This window comes from Cololabis saira, chromosome 18, assembly GCF_033807715.1.
Source record: "Cololabis saira isolate AMF1-May2022 chromosome 18, fColSai1.1, whole genome shotgun sequence".
NCBI classification, from domain to species: Eukaryota; Metazoa; Chordata; class Actinopteri; order Beloniformes; family Belonidae; genus Cololabis; species Cololabis saira.
The window spans coordinates 21,740,593-21,755,099 of NC_084604.1; the positions used below are offsets into that span (position 1 = coordinate 21,740,593).

The following is a 14,507-nucleotide window of genomic DNA, read 5'->3' on the forward strand; positions in this document are numbered from 1 at the left end:
GGCCAAATCTATGTTTTTGTACAGTCTATACTCCTGAACTCCTACCTTTTATTTTCCAGAGTTGATGTTTGATAAACATGAAAACGACAGAAAATGTGTTTTTCAAACTCATTTTCATTTTGCAAATGCGGTTAGTGCATAATACTCTGCTTTTCCCATGAGTGTTGCAGAATAAAAGCTTCCCCGTGTTTCATCACTTGAACACTTTTGAAGCAGCAGCATTATGAAATGTTTAGTAATGATGAATTAAACATTAATGCTAAACAAAATAAATTAATAAATAAACACTGCCTGTAGAGGTAATACATAATAACACAATATACATACATACATGAGGTAGCTATTGCACTTATCTGTGTTATAGTTACCACCTAAAATGGTAACTGTAATAGCACAGATAATGATTTGAATCCTGGTGTAAAAAGAGAAAATCATGACACATGAAAATCTTAACTGTATTAGATATGGTGTATTCCTTATATTTTTAATCTTTTTAAAAGACATATCAATATATAATGAAGAAGTCTTTTTATATGATAAACTATGCTATGTATATGTATGTGTGTGTGGGTGTGTGTGTGTGTATATTCCCTTATCCAACCCCCTCCTGTTTATTCCTTGCAGAAGACAAAAATCTCTACCTATGACAAGATGTGGGAGTTTATGAACAGCAGGAGACAATCTGTCATGGTAAAGAATGTGGAGGAAGGCATCCAACGCGTCTTAACCTCCGACTATGCCTTCCTCATGGAGTCCACCACCATCGAGTTTGTCACACAGCGCAACTGCAACCTCACGCAGATCGGAGGCCTCATAGACTCCAAAGCTTATGGAGTGGGAACACCGATGGGTAAATCGCCTGAATCCTCTGTTTATCTCAGGGCTGCTTTAAAACAGATCAAACAGATAGTATGGGAGAGATAAAGGTAATGTGGCTGATGGATAAGCACTGACAACATGAAGGTTGATCTCTATTGATGAGGTCATGGTTGTAATGGCTTGACAACGTTGGGTGTGAAGTGTTTGACTTAATGAAAAGCAAATGGCTGTAAAGGTTGAATTTAAAGATGAGGTTAAATTGTGCATGCAGCTAACTGCCTTAATAAGCGTGTTGTTTTTGTCTGTAGCCTTAATGATTTTCTCATGGCGTGAAGAATCAAAGCTTGGTCTTTTTATGTTGTTTTGTATTCTACTTCGGGGTCAAGTAAGTCAAGGCCGTGAGCGCAAGGCTGCTCAACATGGAAAACTTGAAAGCTGAAGCAGCGTAATTCCATTTGACTTACTCGAGACTGAGTTGTTTTTGATCATTAATTCAGAACCAAAAAGCACTTCAGAGAGAATAGAATGAGCACCTGCACCTGTTTTCAGCTGCTTAATTGACCTGGCTCATGTCAAAACCACCATCGCAATCATGGGATGAAGTAGAGAATCTAAAAGCATCTAAATATTCTACATTACATTGATGGTTTAAAAAACATAATAAAGCAGAGCAAAGCTAAACGTCTGGAAGCTGTTAATGATTCCAAGAGCAGTAAGCCGTAATGGCCGTGACAACGCCACAGAGAACGCTACCAGCTGTGGTGTCCATCATCGCTTATATGAGGGCCATCAAAATATGGAGGAATATTTCTGGCCATCTGTGTCTGGACCTGATCTAAACCTGGGACAGTCATAAATCAACAGGTGTGCAGTGACTGCCTTTAACAAAACTGGTGCAATGCTGTGAGATATAGTCCCACTGTATCCCTGTGTGTGCAGAAGTCCTTGCAGAGATCCCCCTAAAGCGAACGCATATAATCTAAAACAGGGATCGATTCTCTTTTCATTCACGTAGTGATACAGGGTATCAACTGCATGCCAAATCTATATCAAATCACTTTAATTTTGTGATAAGCAGTTTAGCATTTCAGTGCATATACAGTACATTCATAATTAAAATGTCCACTCTCAAAGCTATTACTGCCCACTCGCGCATATCTGTCTCTGATCCTAATATTCACCACCCAATAGGCAAATTATAGCCTGCAGAACGCTTGCTCAGTGACAGAAGAGGTGTTGAGATGGTTCATTACTTGATAGGTTCACTGAGTTCTGTTTTCTTGACAAGAAAGAGATTTTTTTATTTTGTGCAAATAATAACTTTTTCTGCATGACAGTTGTTGTTTTTGGTCCAAAACATTGCATCAGTGTGGAACATATCATTTTTGGCTTGCTGAACACTGTTTAGCAGCCCATTTCCTACAAAGGCTTTCGCTGCCTCACATCAAAGTGAGCCATGTGATAAGACCTAACCTTTAAGTGCTTGTCAGCTATCAAACATCTTTTTCCCAAAACGCAAACACGTCATTTACAGCTATTGACTTAAACAGTGATCACATTAACACCGGAGGCCAGACAGTATAAGAATGATGGATGTTCTCTGTTGTTGAATATTTCTCAGGTAGTTGTATATGCACAGTGTGTCAAGCACAGTGATTTTCCATTTGCTCAGATCCTGCTCCCCATATCCTCCTCTCTAAGGACCTATCCTATTAGCATTTATCCAAGGCCTGCTTTGTTAGGCCATCATTAATCATTTGAAATATGAAAGAAGCAAGAATCAGGGGACTCAGAATTGAAAGATCTCTCACTTTAAAAAAAAAAAATGGGGGCATTTGCACCTCACATGTGTGCAATCTCATGCATATACAAGTGTGTATTTAGAGAAGTTTACGTATATCTTCCGAACATGCCCAAATGTTTCAAACACATACACGTGTACGTTATGAGCTTAATGTACCATTGGCACAGCATAGCTATTCTTAAAAAATACAATTTATTCTGAAAACAGAGGACTTGGAAGTTGCAAAATAGAAGTAACGTAGTGATACACTGTAATTTTATGTTTTGTAGTAGCATCAGTGTAAATACATAGAGACTTGAAGATGAAAGGATGATGGATGACGATAGCTGAATGATAGATGAGACCGAGACAGAATCAGCGAAAGGGGCTGGCAAGCAAAACTGCATGAGAGCCGCAAACTAAGTGATGCTGCACGCCACCTGGGGCCAGATTCAACTCATTTCCCCGGGAGTTTCCACGCAATATGTTCTTTTGTTTCCCCCAAAAAAATCATGTCTTGACTCGTACATGACTTTCAGATGATAAATCAAAGTGTTTTATGGTATCAAAATAAAGGTCATGGTCAGATTATGACTCTCAACTTTTCAACTAACATTTAACAAAAGGTGTCTTAAAATGCAAAATTGTAGACAGAAAAAATTCAGATTATTTATTTTTTTTAATTTCCTGAAGATAGTTGGAATTTGATATAGCAGAGTTTGTTCTTTAGAGGCATAAACTCAGGTCTGCTCCAGATCCAGACTGAATTCCAAGATGATCTGCTCCATCTTCCCACATTTAGTCTTGAAGATGAAGCTGTGAACCTTTTCTCTAAAAAATAAATGAAAAATAAGAGAAATTCTTAAATAAATCATTAGCGGCTTGGCTGTTATTCTTAGAAATACTCCTCTCCCCATGGATCTCATTGGACATTTGTAACGTTGTCAAGCTACACTGCTTACACAGGTTCCTACAGCTCCTTGAAGTCATCTTAAGCGTATACAATTTCCACAGGTGTCAAGTAACGAAGTACAAATACTTCGTTACCTTACTTAAGTAGAAATTTTGGTTATTTATACGTCACTGGAGTAATTATTTTTCAGACGACTTTTTACTTTTACTCCTTACATTTTCACGCAATTATCTGTACTTTTTAATCCTTACATTTTTAAAACAGCTTTGTTACTCTATTTAATTTCGGCCTTTAAAAAAAAACTATCCAGTGAATTTGGTTGTGGTTGTTTCAGATGTTCTTGTCCAGTTTTGTTCTTACATCCGTTGCCCTCAGATTCCTGCAACTAAACTTGGATGTACATTCCAATAAAGGTTAGGATAAATGATAACATGCCTCTGAAGTTTGACTTTTTGCAACATCATAACATCAACATCAACATTATAGTCATCATATCTTCTGCTCTCTGAAACACATGTTAATGCTCAATAGTACACATACATGGTTCTTTAATATATTTGCATTATATTAAGATGCATTCATTTTCAATGGCTTTTGTCCTTAATGGCTTTTTCCCCCTTACATTACTTTTACTTTTATACTTTAAGTAGTTTTGAAACCAGTACTTTTATACTTTTACTTGAGTAAAAAACTTGAGTTGATACTTCAACTTCTACAGGAGTATTTTTAAACTCTAGTATCTATACTTCTACCTGAGTAATGAATGTGAATACTTTTGACACCTCTGACAATTTCCAAGAGATCTGTATTGCACTTTGATTAGCATGCCTACAGACACATTTTCCTCCACAATCAGCTACGAAAGAGACAGTGAAGAAGCTCCCGTGAGTTACTATTTTCTTACCCTCTTTTTGAGTGTCTGAATTTAGACAGTCAATAATATGTTTTCATGACACCAGCTTGTCCGCTCAATAGAGCCTTAACAGGTTTCATTATGGATGAGTTTGCACACAAATAGACTAACAAGCTTTTAAAGCAGTGAAAACATGAAACATGAGAGCTCTCGGTGTTTGTCAGTATTTCCTGGCCCAGTTAAGTGTGTGTTCTGCATCTCGTTCGGCTTGTATGTTGAGTCATGCACATTGTGGATGGGAGAGGAACACGCCCCCGCTTGGCTACTCTGAGATGATTAGTCCTGCTTTGATCATGCGAGCACACGCAGTGCCTTAATGTTCTGTCGCTAATTCTGGCACTTCCTTTCTGTGGATTTGGGTTCATTTACTAAACATCAACAAGCATAAAAACACAATAATGGAGAAGCCATATCTGCAGTACCCACATACCCTCCCAAACGCATATGTAACCATGTAATGTTCACCCCACTAGGCTCCTCTGTTTATAGGCACTATTTATGTGCTATGAAAGCGGGTGCAAACAGCACCTAATTCGTCAAAATCAACAGCAGCGCTGCTCCACAAAGCCAAGCTATTGTTGCCAACTCCCTCTTCATTATAATTCACACACTGCGGAGAAGAGTGAGAATTTTGGAATCACTCTGTGAAAATAAGGATTAGTGGGATTTGAAGAGGGACTTACTAAAAAAAAAAAAAAACTCCCTCTAAGAAGCCAGCAATAATATGACAGGTTTTATGATCACATGCGTGTCTCAATGTGTTTCCTACACCCACCAACACAACAAAGACTAGACACAATCAGATGTTTTTCTCTTTTTTTTTCCTTTTCTTATTTGGCTGTTGTCCATTCTCACTACTCTTGTGTTGTGTTTTTGTCTCCACAGGCTCTCCGTACAGAGACAAGATCACAATCGCCATTCTGCAGCTTCAAGAAGAAGGAAAGCTGCACATGATGAAGGAGAAGTGGTGGAGGGGCAACGGCTGTCCCGAGGAGGAGAGCAAAGAGGCCAGCGCTCTGGGGGTGCAGAACATTGGGGGGATCTTCATCGTGCTGGCTGCAGGACTGGTGCTGTCGGTGTTCGTCGCTGTGGGGGAGGTGCTGTACAAGTCTAAACAGAACGCCCAGCTTGAAAAGGTACAGGAGGGTTTTTGTGAGGTATTTTGGGAATTAAAGCCAGGCACAAACTCTATGAAATAGGGCTGTCTCAGATGAAAGATGACCAACATTAGAGAATATCGGCAATGTCATCGGTCATGGCTCCAAAATGGTGGTCATATGTCACACGAGGAGACCTTCAAATGCTGCTATTGTTGCAATCTCGCAACTTAGAAAGTCTTGGTGAACTCTGTGGATGCTTTAATAAAAAAATATTCTCCTCCTATAAGAGACATGCAAGACAAACAAGACCACAATCACCAGAGACACTCGTCTGGCACTGCTCCAGGATATAAGCTTGGATCCAGAACACATCAGTCCGGATCAGTTTGAACCCGATATGGGAAGCTGTACAGTGTGGGACCAGTAACGGCAGTGGCAGCTTTGATTAACTGATTGGCTCACTTGCAGTGCGTTGCTGATTCGGCTCGATAAAGTTATCTCAAGAAGATGGTAGGAAGATGTTTCACCCATCAAAAACCCAAGTATTTTTCAAAGAGGTTCTTGATAGTCTACAGAAAGGTTCCGGTGGTTCCATGTTATAAACTATGTAGCGCCTTGGGTTAATAAAAAGGTGGAATTTTATAATAGAATGTCATATTGATGAAGTACCTGTATTCGGTCAGGGAAGTGTTGTGGATTTTGTCAACGCATCTACACAGTCACACTGGAATTTCAATTTTTCTCAGCATGCATGAACATGGAGCTCTTAGAGCGACTCAATGACTCTGACCCATGAAGATCATTATTATTTTCGTCATTAGTTAAACGCCTCCTCATCTGCATACAGTGCTCATATCCATATGTTTCTAAATAAATACCACAACTTCCTGCACGTGTGCATATTTTTAATCACATAGTTTGCAGTATGAATATTAGTGTAATTTAATACATGCAATAGAATTTCCACTTAATTGTCAAAGTCTTGTTGATAGGGTATTTAAATTATTTACATCTAGAGAATTAGCATAATGCAGCAGAGTGTTACTTTATTGCAGCAGTAATTAGTTTCACACATTTTTTGTCAATGGACTGCATATATTTCGGAGCACATCTTAGGTATCATTAATCAAGAACTGTGGGACCGGGTCACAATATTCAAGTGATTTGCAAATGCCACGATTTCTAGCCTGCCAAGGTGCTAGCAATTTGCATAGAGACAACAAGACTCCCCTTTTACTCCCTGCCAGCCTCCTCCACCCAAACATCACCAGATTGCACCTCACTCTTCGTTTTCTTTGTTTGCCGTGTTTTACTCTGCCTCCTCGCATCTCCCTACTTCCTTAATCACTCTTCTTTCATAACATGAAACAAACAAACCAAAAAAAGACGTCTCATTCTTAATCTGGATAAATATATGGAGAAATGGAGAAAAACAAAAATACCTGGTGCCCGAGCCGCCTACAGATATCCATCTCAAACACCCACACATATACACAAACAAAAAATAATAGCTTCATACTTTAGTGCTCTCCCTCCTCTTTTTTATCTTTGCCCTCCTACACCCTTTGAATTTAAATTACATTTTGCATAAATGGGAATGGAATGCATGGGAATAGGACTTGGCAAAGTTGGTGCAAAAGGCATGTTGACATTTTATAGGATTTTACACCACATACATAAAGCAGGCACAACAGGCTCATATTATTGAAGTTACATAACACTTTGATGTTTTAAATGGGTTACCAATATTTTGGGATTTAATCTGTTTAAGTGGATATTTTGTCTTCTAAGCAGCGTTATTTCATTTTCTAACATGGTTCTCTCTGGATTTAGTTCTTGGCAGCAGCAGAAGGCTGTGAAATATCATTCAAGCCTTTGTGTGACAGTAAAACTGACAGGCAGAAATCTAGAAAACCCACTTGTATACTTTGTTAGCGGATGTCTGTTTTTCCAGATTATTGCACAGTTCATTTTGAATCCTTTACTAAGTATTCCAGGCTGTGTGTTTCAACTACATCCAGAGATAATAACATACAGTAAGAACATTTATTTTTGTATTCATTTAGTTGTTTATTTAAAAATTACCTCAGTTCATACTCATAGGCATTTTAAATATGCAAGAAATAAAAATGAAGATCTTGAAAAGCACAAAGACCTTTGTTTTGCTATTTGGAAACAGTTGTGGCTAAAATCTTTCCTCTTTACTGAAATGAACGAATTAAACTACATCTCATATGAAAAAATACTTTTTGTTAACTCATAAAATAAATTTAAGCACAAAAGCTATAAAAGCAAAGTTATACATCGTTTTACAGTCATATGTAATAGTTGGTACAATGTTTTGTTTGTTTTTTATTTATTAAAATAATAATAATATTCAGCAGATCACAGGGGATTTTAGTATACAAACAATACATTTCTTTCCCCTGGATATAAGGCAGGAGTCGGAATTAAGTTTTTGATGAAATATTGAAATCATATATTTGTTTAAAAGAAAATATTTGTTCTTAAACAGAGGGATACCTTAAACAAAAGCAAACTGCAAAATGAAACACAAAAATGTGTAATGTTCCAGCAGGTAAGTGGTAGGTAGGCAGGACACTTACTGCTGGGAGACTCTATTTCAGTCCTCAACAAGAATCACTATGTTCACACTATATTTTCAACCAACACTGCAGCCGGCACCGCAACAAATCTGCAGCATGATTGAGGAGCCCAGCACCCTTCGGGCTCACTGCATCACATGCAAGGATGAGGCATGTTTACGAGCAGTTCTGCCCACAGGTTACCTCGCTGTCCAAGGGGAAGGATGAAAACTGAATATAGTACTTTAAAATATTCTGTTCGGTGAAGTTCAACAGGCATAACATAAAAACATGAATAAATAAAAATGGAAATGCAATCTACCAACAATTGAGATTATTTTGAAACTATAGCATACGAGAGGTTCAATAAATGAAATTAAATACACAGCACTTATTTTATGAGCAGCCCAGGCGAAGCACCAGAGTGAGACTTCATCTGAAAAAAGAAGAAAATTAATTCCATGAACGTGCAGAATTATTTCAGTGGAAATAACTTTCTTACATGATCTTACCATTTCGTACTGCAAAGCTCGACATATCCCTCAGAGTCTTTTCCTCCTCAGCGGCTCGGCCTTAACTTGAAGCAGAATCAATGAACACATGGCCACACCACATCTGATCAAGAAATCCCATTTGCGTCCCAATGAAACACATTTAATCATCCTCACCGAACCTACTTTACCTGCACAAGTATAGCATTCCCACTCAAACGGCAAAGCAGGCACCAGTTTCCTTCATCTGTCTTCATCTCAAAAGGAAGCGAATTGTGAGACTGATTTAAAAGGAGCGCACATTTACAGAGTCCACAGTAAAGGGAGTTATTTTCTCCACTCAGCTCTGGGAGCTGCATGAAATGTTTCATTTTTAGTCCAGGTTTGTCTTCCTGGACCTGATGACATCTACGACACGTGAGCATGATAAGTGCACTGGGGGCACTTTAAAGAACGACACTTAAATGGAAGGTTTCATCCAGATAATGATGAAGTCGTTCGAAATAATCTGGTTTGTCACATTACATGCATCTACATCTCTTTTAGAAGACCCCCAAAAACAAAAAAAAAGAAAGAGCCTGTAAGTGAGCACAATATGTTCACTTTGATTGATTAGCAATAAATGAGTCTTTTTTTCTAGTTTTGTGTTGTTAATGAACCAGTCATAATGAAAATGATAAGCATGATTGTCTCACTAACCATTGCACAATGACTCATTAATATAGATCCTGTCTGTAGCTCTTCATTATTTACTATTTTATACTTCTAATGTTGTTGCCAACCATTAGAAGAACAGCACTGTGGCAGTAACCAGTATTACACAAGTCAAGTAGTCTGATGAGGACATTTTTACATATACGTCCAAAGAAAAATCATTTTATGGGCAGTGACACACCACCATTGATTATACGCAGCTCAGTGAGTTTGCATTTGAGTGACGCATGGATAGAAAGGCACCTGCTCTGACTATTCCCTCTCCTTCGTTTCCTCCGACAGCGATCATTCTGCAGCGCCATGATGGACGAGTTGCGCGTGTCTCTAAAGTGCCAACGACGACTCAAACAAAAGCCTCAGCCGCCCGTCATCGTCAAGACAGAAGAGGTCATTAACATGCACACGTTCAACGACAGAAGACTCCCAGGAAAGGAAACCATGGCATAAATGATGACCCATACCCCCGAGCGTACCCCTCAATAAAAACCACAGAGGGGAGACGGAGGGTACAAATTAATACTGACTTAACTACAGACTGAAAACAGGATTCCTTTTGAACCCACTTGCTTAAGTAGACAGATGTTTCCTGTGGAAATATAGATGCCTGAGCAGTGTCACCTCACTGTGACATTCACCTTTTAAAGGGAGCTTGAAATGAAGGATTCTCTGGTTTGGGTAGGTCACGTGTGTATATTGAAAGCAGATCAAAGCTGCTTTGTGATGAAAAAACGTTTTTTTTTTTTTTTTTCTGGTCCACACCAGAAGTGGATTTAAGCTCTCACACACAAACAGATGTATACACACACTCAATTCTCATTTTACACACTTTAACACATGTGCAGAAGGGAAATCTCTGTTGTGACAGTAACGCCAGTTGTAGTTTTTCTGTTGATGTCAATGCTCTTTTGTCTTATCTCCACGTGTGTGACCCAATCAGACCCTCCCTTCAGTGGCTTGAGTTTCCCGCAGATAATTTGAATAGACACTAATCTCACGCCGACAAAGGGAACAGTAGTCAGTGCCATATGGTTTATTATGAACTGATGTATAAAATTGACATTTCCGTTGCAATCATCTATGCTGACATTGTCAAATGCTCATCATTTTCTTCTGTATCACTTTTCGCGTGCCAAAGTTCTCCTATTGTGAAGAACTTTTTACCATGCCTGTTAGGTTCGGAAACCTCTACGAGCAATGTATACTGTCAAGTCCTTAATCATATCTGTCCTCACACACTGGCCGCGGTTTTCACTCTGTATCAGTTGCTGTTTTAAACGCAGGATTTCTACAAAAGTGTTTGTTTTTGTACAAGAACAAGAAGTTTTGTAGTACTTTGTATCATGGTAGCCCCTCCTGTGGACAAAATATGTAGCAGATACCAATTCAGCCCTCAAACTCTGACAACGGGCTTCAGGCTCTGCTTTGTAGAGTTCAGTTTTTTTTTTCCTTTGTCCATCAATCAGAGATTCTGTCTTTTGTCTGCCATTCTCATGAGGCCAGCTGTGCATACTGTCTGGGGACAATCTAGTGGACTTGGTTTGCGCGGGAGCAAAGGAACGGAATTGTAAATGAAGTGGCGCTCAAAGTAACTAAGGCAGTGACTCATTCTGACGAAAAGCAGCCGTAGTCCTGTCAGCAGAGTCCTACTGACAACAAATGTGGGAACCTAACAGAAGCTGTAATGAGTCATCATGAGAGACACAGCGAAACATGCAAATGTTGCTTGTGTGGAATATAAATGTGACTACAGCTCCTGTGCTACAATGAGATTTTTCTAAGCATCAAGTCCTGAGAGTTTTTTTTGTTTTTCTTAACTAGCAGATTATATATATCCTATAAGGTTGCCATGGATACCACTGATATTTTAAATGTTCCTCTGTATTGATACAGTTTGAAAGCCCACTTCTCAGGTGGACAAGCAGTATAATTCTGGCAGTTCTGCTCTTTTCAGCTCACATGCATGTATCCATACCGATAAATCTGCTGTAAGCCCCGAGCCATTAAATTGGCCCAAATGATTTACTGGTCTAGATCCACAAATAATAGCATCAGTGCAGTATCATTAAAGCCACATTTTCCAATGCAAACCAGCTTGCTTTAGAAATTTTATGTTAACTGATCTCTGTCAGTATGTGTATGTGCGCTATAATAGTACATCTTCTTCCTGCACTGGAAGAATGAGCAGTCGGCTTGCCAGCGGCGACTCGCATCTTGAAACAAGGGGAAGAGAATCTTAATGGTCTGGTGCATAATGTCCACTTAGTTTCAAAAAATACCACTTCTAGGACTGAAAAAGAAAAAAGAAAAACGTCAAACAACCTCGAAGGGGAAACCTTAACGATGGGCAGCCTATGAATGTATGAAACAGTGCAGCTGCAGTACCACTGATGTTTGATTAATTAGGACCTTTACAGTGCTTGTATTTTTCAAAAGTTAATGTCGCACCTTAGCTTGAAAGCCAGTTTGTGCTTCACTCATGTTGCCTCGGGTGGGCTTGATCAGCTTAAGGGCATAATGTTGATGTCAGCTTGTGGGCTGAGGAACTCATTTATCCGCTAATTGTCTCCAGATGTGTGTTCTCGTTGCTAAAGCGAGACAAACACATTTGGTCCCACAAGTTTTTATCTGTTAACTCCATGTTTCATGTTTTTGTGAAATGACAAGCAGGCTCGGTGAATTGCTAGACCGACTGCCCCTGTCTGAACCCAGTAAAAAGTGCTATCCCAGGGTTTCACAGAACAAGAAAACATCCTCACACCGCCATCACCGACGGAGACGTCGCTACCGTATTAATGAATATAATTAATGACTGTATTAAAATTGACAGGGAAGGAAAGATCCTTTAACTTTTTTGTTGTTCCACCAGTGTTGCTTGTCATTTTCCATATAGCAAATCTTGTGGTGCAAGCTGAACTACCGAATACCTGAGAACATCCATCAGAAACATATCCAAAGGCTTGGCTGTCAAAAACAAATGTGAGCTCATGGAAAGTGGCATTGATGCAAGGTTTTACAAAAAACGAAATGTCATTAAAAATGTCATAATTGTGGATTTGCCTCGTACTTTTTCACACAGATTTTTCATAATATTCAGGATTGCATCACATAGCAACCATAGCAAATGTCATCATATTTATTGATCTAAATGAAATCTTTAGGTTATCGCTACATTTTTAAACAAAGTACAAACTATCTGTCCAACTTTCCATGTGGATCTTTCCACCGGGCTGCATTTTTCTTGTCCTGCCGTATAGTTTTTAAAATTCTGGTTGAGATCCACATGGATCCAGATAGCCGTGGGCGTACAGAATTGATGATCGCACACATGAAACTCCATGAACTGACAAAAATGGCCCGGGAATGCTCCACACCTCGTTCTCTGATTTTTCATTTTCCTGTGCCCGAGACAGCCAGCTGTGGATAGTCAGCCAGCTCAGGGTTTCAGACAAGGTTCTCTGGGAGTAACGAGGAAAACTGTCTGCAGCCTGAGCGCGCTGCCACAACACAAATGGCCATGCTGTTCGCCCTCCAAGTTGACAGGGAAGGTCAGAGCATGCGTCAGTGCATTCAGCGGGGATCGTTTAGTCTGTCACACTTATTTCCATCATATTAAATCCTATTCCTCCTTTTCCAAAGTTGTCATTGGTAAGGTATCCTTGGATAACATCTTGTTCATTAGCGAATTAATGGCTGAGATTGCGCTGCGGACAGAATATTGCTCTCTGAATGTGACTTTGGTTTGTCACAGAGATATCATAAGCTAATAAAGCCTGTCAAGAACGGTTTTGTGAGGGAGGAAATTTATTCCTCTGCTCATTTCCCAGTGATTTAAAAAATTCATGATCCCAGATTAAAATCATTTAAGTCCACTTGGATTTTTTTTTTCTTTTTTTGACAAGTAGCAGTACATATTCTTGTATTTGTAAAGTACTTTAAGAGTTACTGGATATAACAATGTTTTTCTACACAAAACGAGTTGGAGATCTTAAAACATATAAATGTGGAGTCCTTTAGAAATGTTTTCTTACAGTTTGCAAAGAGGAGTTTGCAACCATTTGATGAAGTACCTTATTAGCCGTGCATCAAGTTAAGAAGATCTCATTCAGATGCAAGATCTCTTCTTCAAGGGAGTTTATGGTCGGGAGGATAAATCAAACTGACTAAATATCCCAGCAGAGAGTTTCTACATGTTTTATATATAGTTTCCAGATGATAAAACGTCATGACTTTGTAGAACTTTTATTACATACCATTTTCTTTCTCTAAAAATAGATGTCAAAAGGAGGAACGTTTGTGTACAGAATTACATTTTCTTCTATAACAAGCAGGAAAACGTGAGATTTTCTAACTGGTCATCTTAACTTGATATGAATGCAATTATGCTGTATTCAGATTTTAGAAATACACGGGAAACATGCCCACAAAGGTAAAAAAAACTGCAATCATGTGTAAAATCTTCTTTTCTTTTTTGTTTGGCTGTTAAACAAAAGTGTTAGTAAATATCTTATTACCAGTTTTCAGTGGGGTTTTTTATGAGCGTTGCAGCCAAGTTGGAATGAAGTCAGTTTCCAAGTGAAACTTTTACACTGAAAGCTCTGTCACAACTTTCCTCTAAAGCCACCGTAAGATTCACATTTGGAATTTGGAGTCTGTGCATCTTACCTATCAGCACACAGAAAATGACGGTAATCACACGAGCATGGCGATGTTACTGTCTCGCTCATAGCACCGCTGTTTTCCAAATTTAGCATGAAAAATGTTTGTGATGGTAAATTCAACAAGACTCCCCAGCATAAAAAAATATAAAAAGTCTGAGTCACTTGAACAACTGTGTTCCGAGTCTGACATGGCTGTCTACATGCAAAAAGAGAGCATTTTTGTGTCACATAAAATCACTCGCACAAGCAGCATTGTCAAAGCCCCTGCAGTATGTACATGTACGGCACATTTTGCTACACTGTTAGTGTGAGCAAAATGATCTGCACCATTAAATGCTATCAACCTGGTTGGTGATCAAACATACTGGTGTACTTCCAGAGGTCGTTCCAGGTGCGGGGGCGTCCTTCCAGAGTTCTTGTGTGCATTGGTGGAAGTGGACTCAAAGTGTTACCTGTCACAGGCGTCGTGACATTGAGGTGCTTCAAAACTGACTCATTTCTAAGTTGACATAAAATTTCAACAGGGCAGTC

At 39.0% G+C, this 14,507-nt stretch overlaps 1 protein-coding gene across 2 annotated transcripts in view; it reads left to right on the plus strand.

The window, feature by feature from the left end:
* Positions 1–12,395, plus strand: part of LOC133418624 (glutamate receptor ionotropic, kainate 2-like) — a 69,279-nt gene extending 56,884 nt beyond the window's left edge. For both annotated transcript variants that reach the window (XM_061707418.1, XM_061707419.1), the window contains exons 14-16: positions 625–850; positions 5,314–5,564; positions 9,601–12,395. In XM_061707418.1, the coding sequence (XP_061563402.1) occupies positions 625–850; positions 5,314–5,564; positions 9,601–9,765 (642 nt within the window). In that variant the 3' untranslated portion in view covers positions 9,766–12,395. The remainder of the gene's footprint in view (positions 1–624; positions 851–5,313; positions 5,565–9,600) is intronic.
* The last annotated feature ends 2,112 nt before the right edge of the window (positions 12,396–14,507 follow it).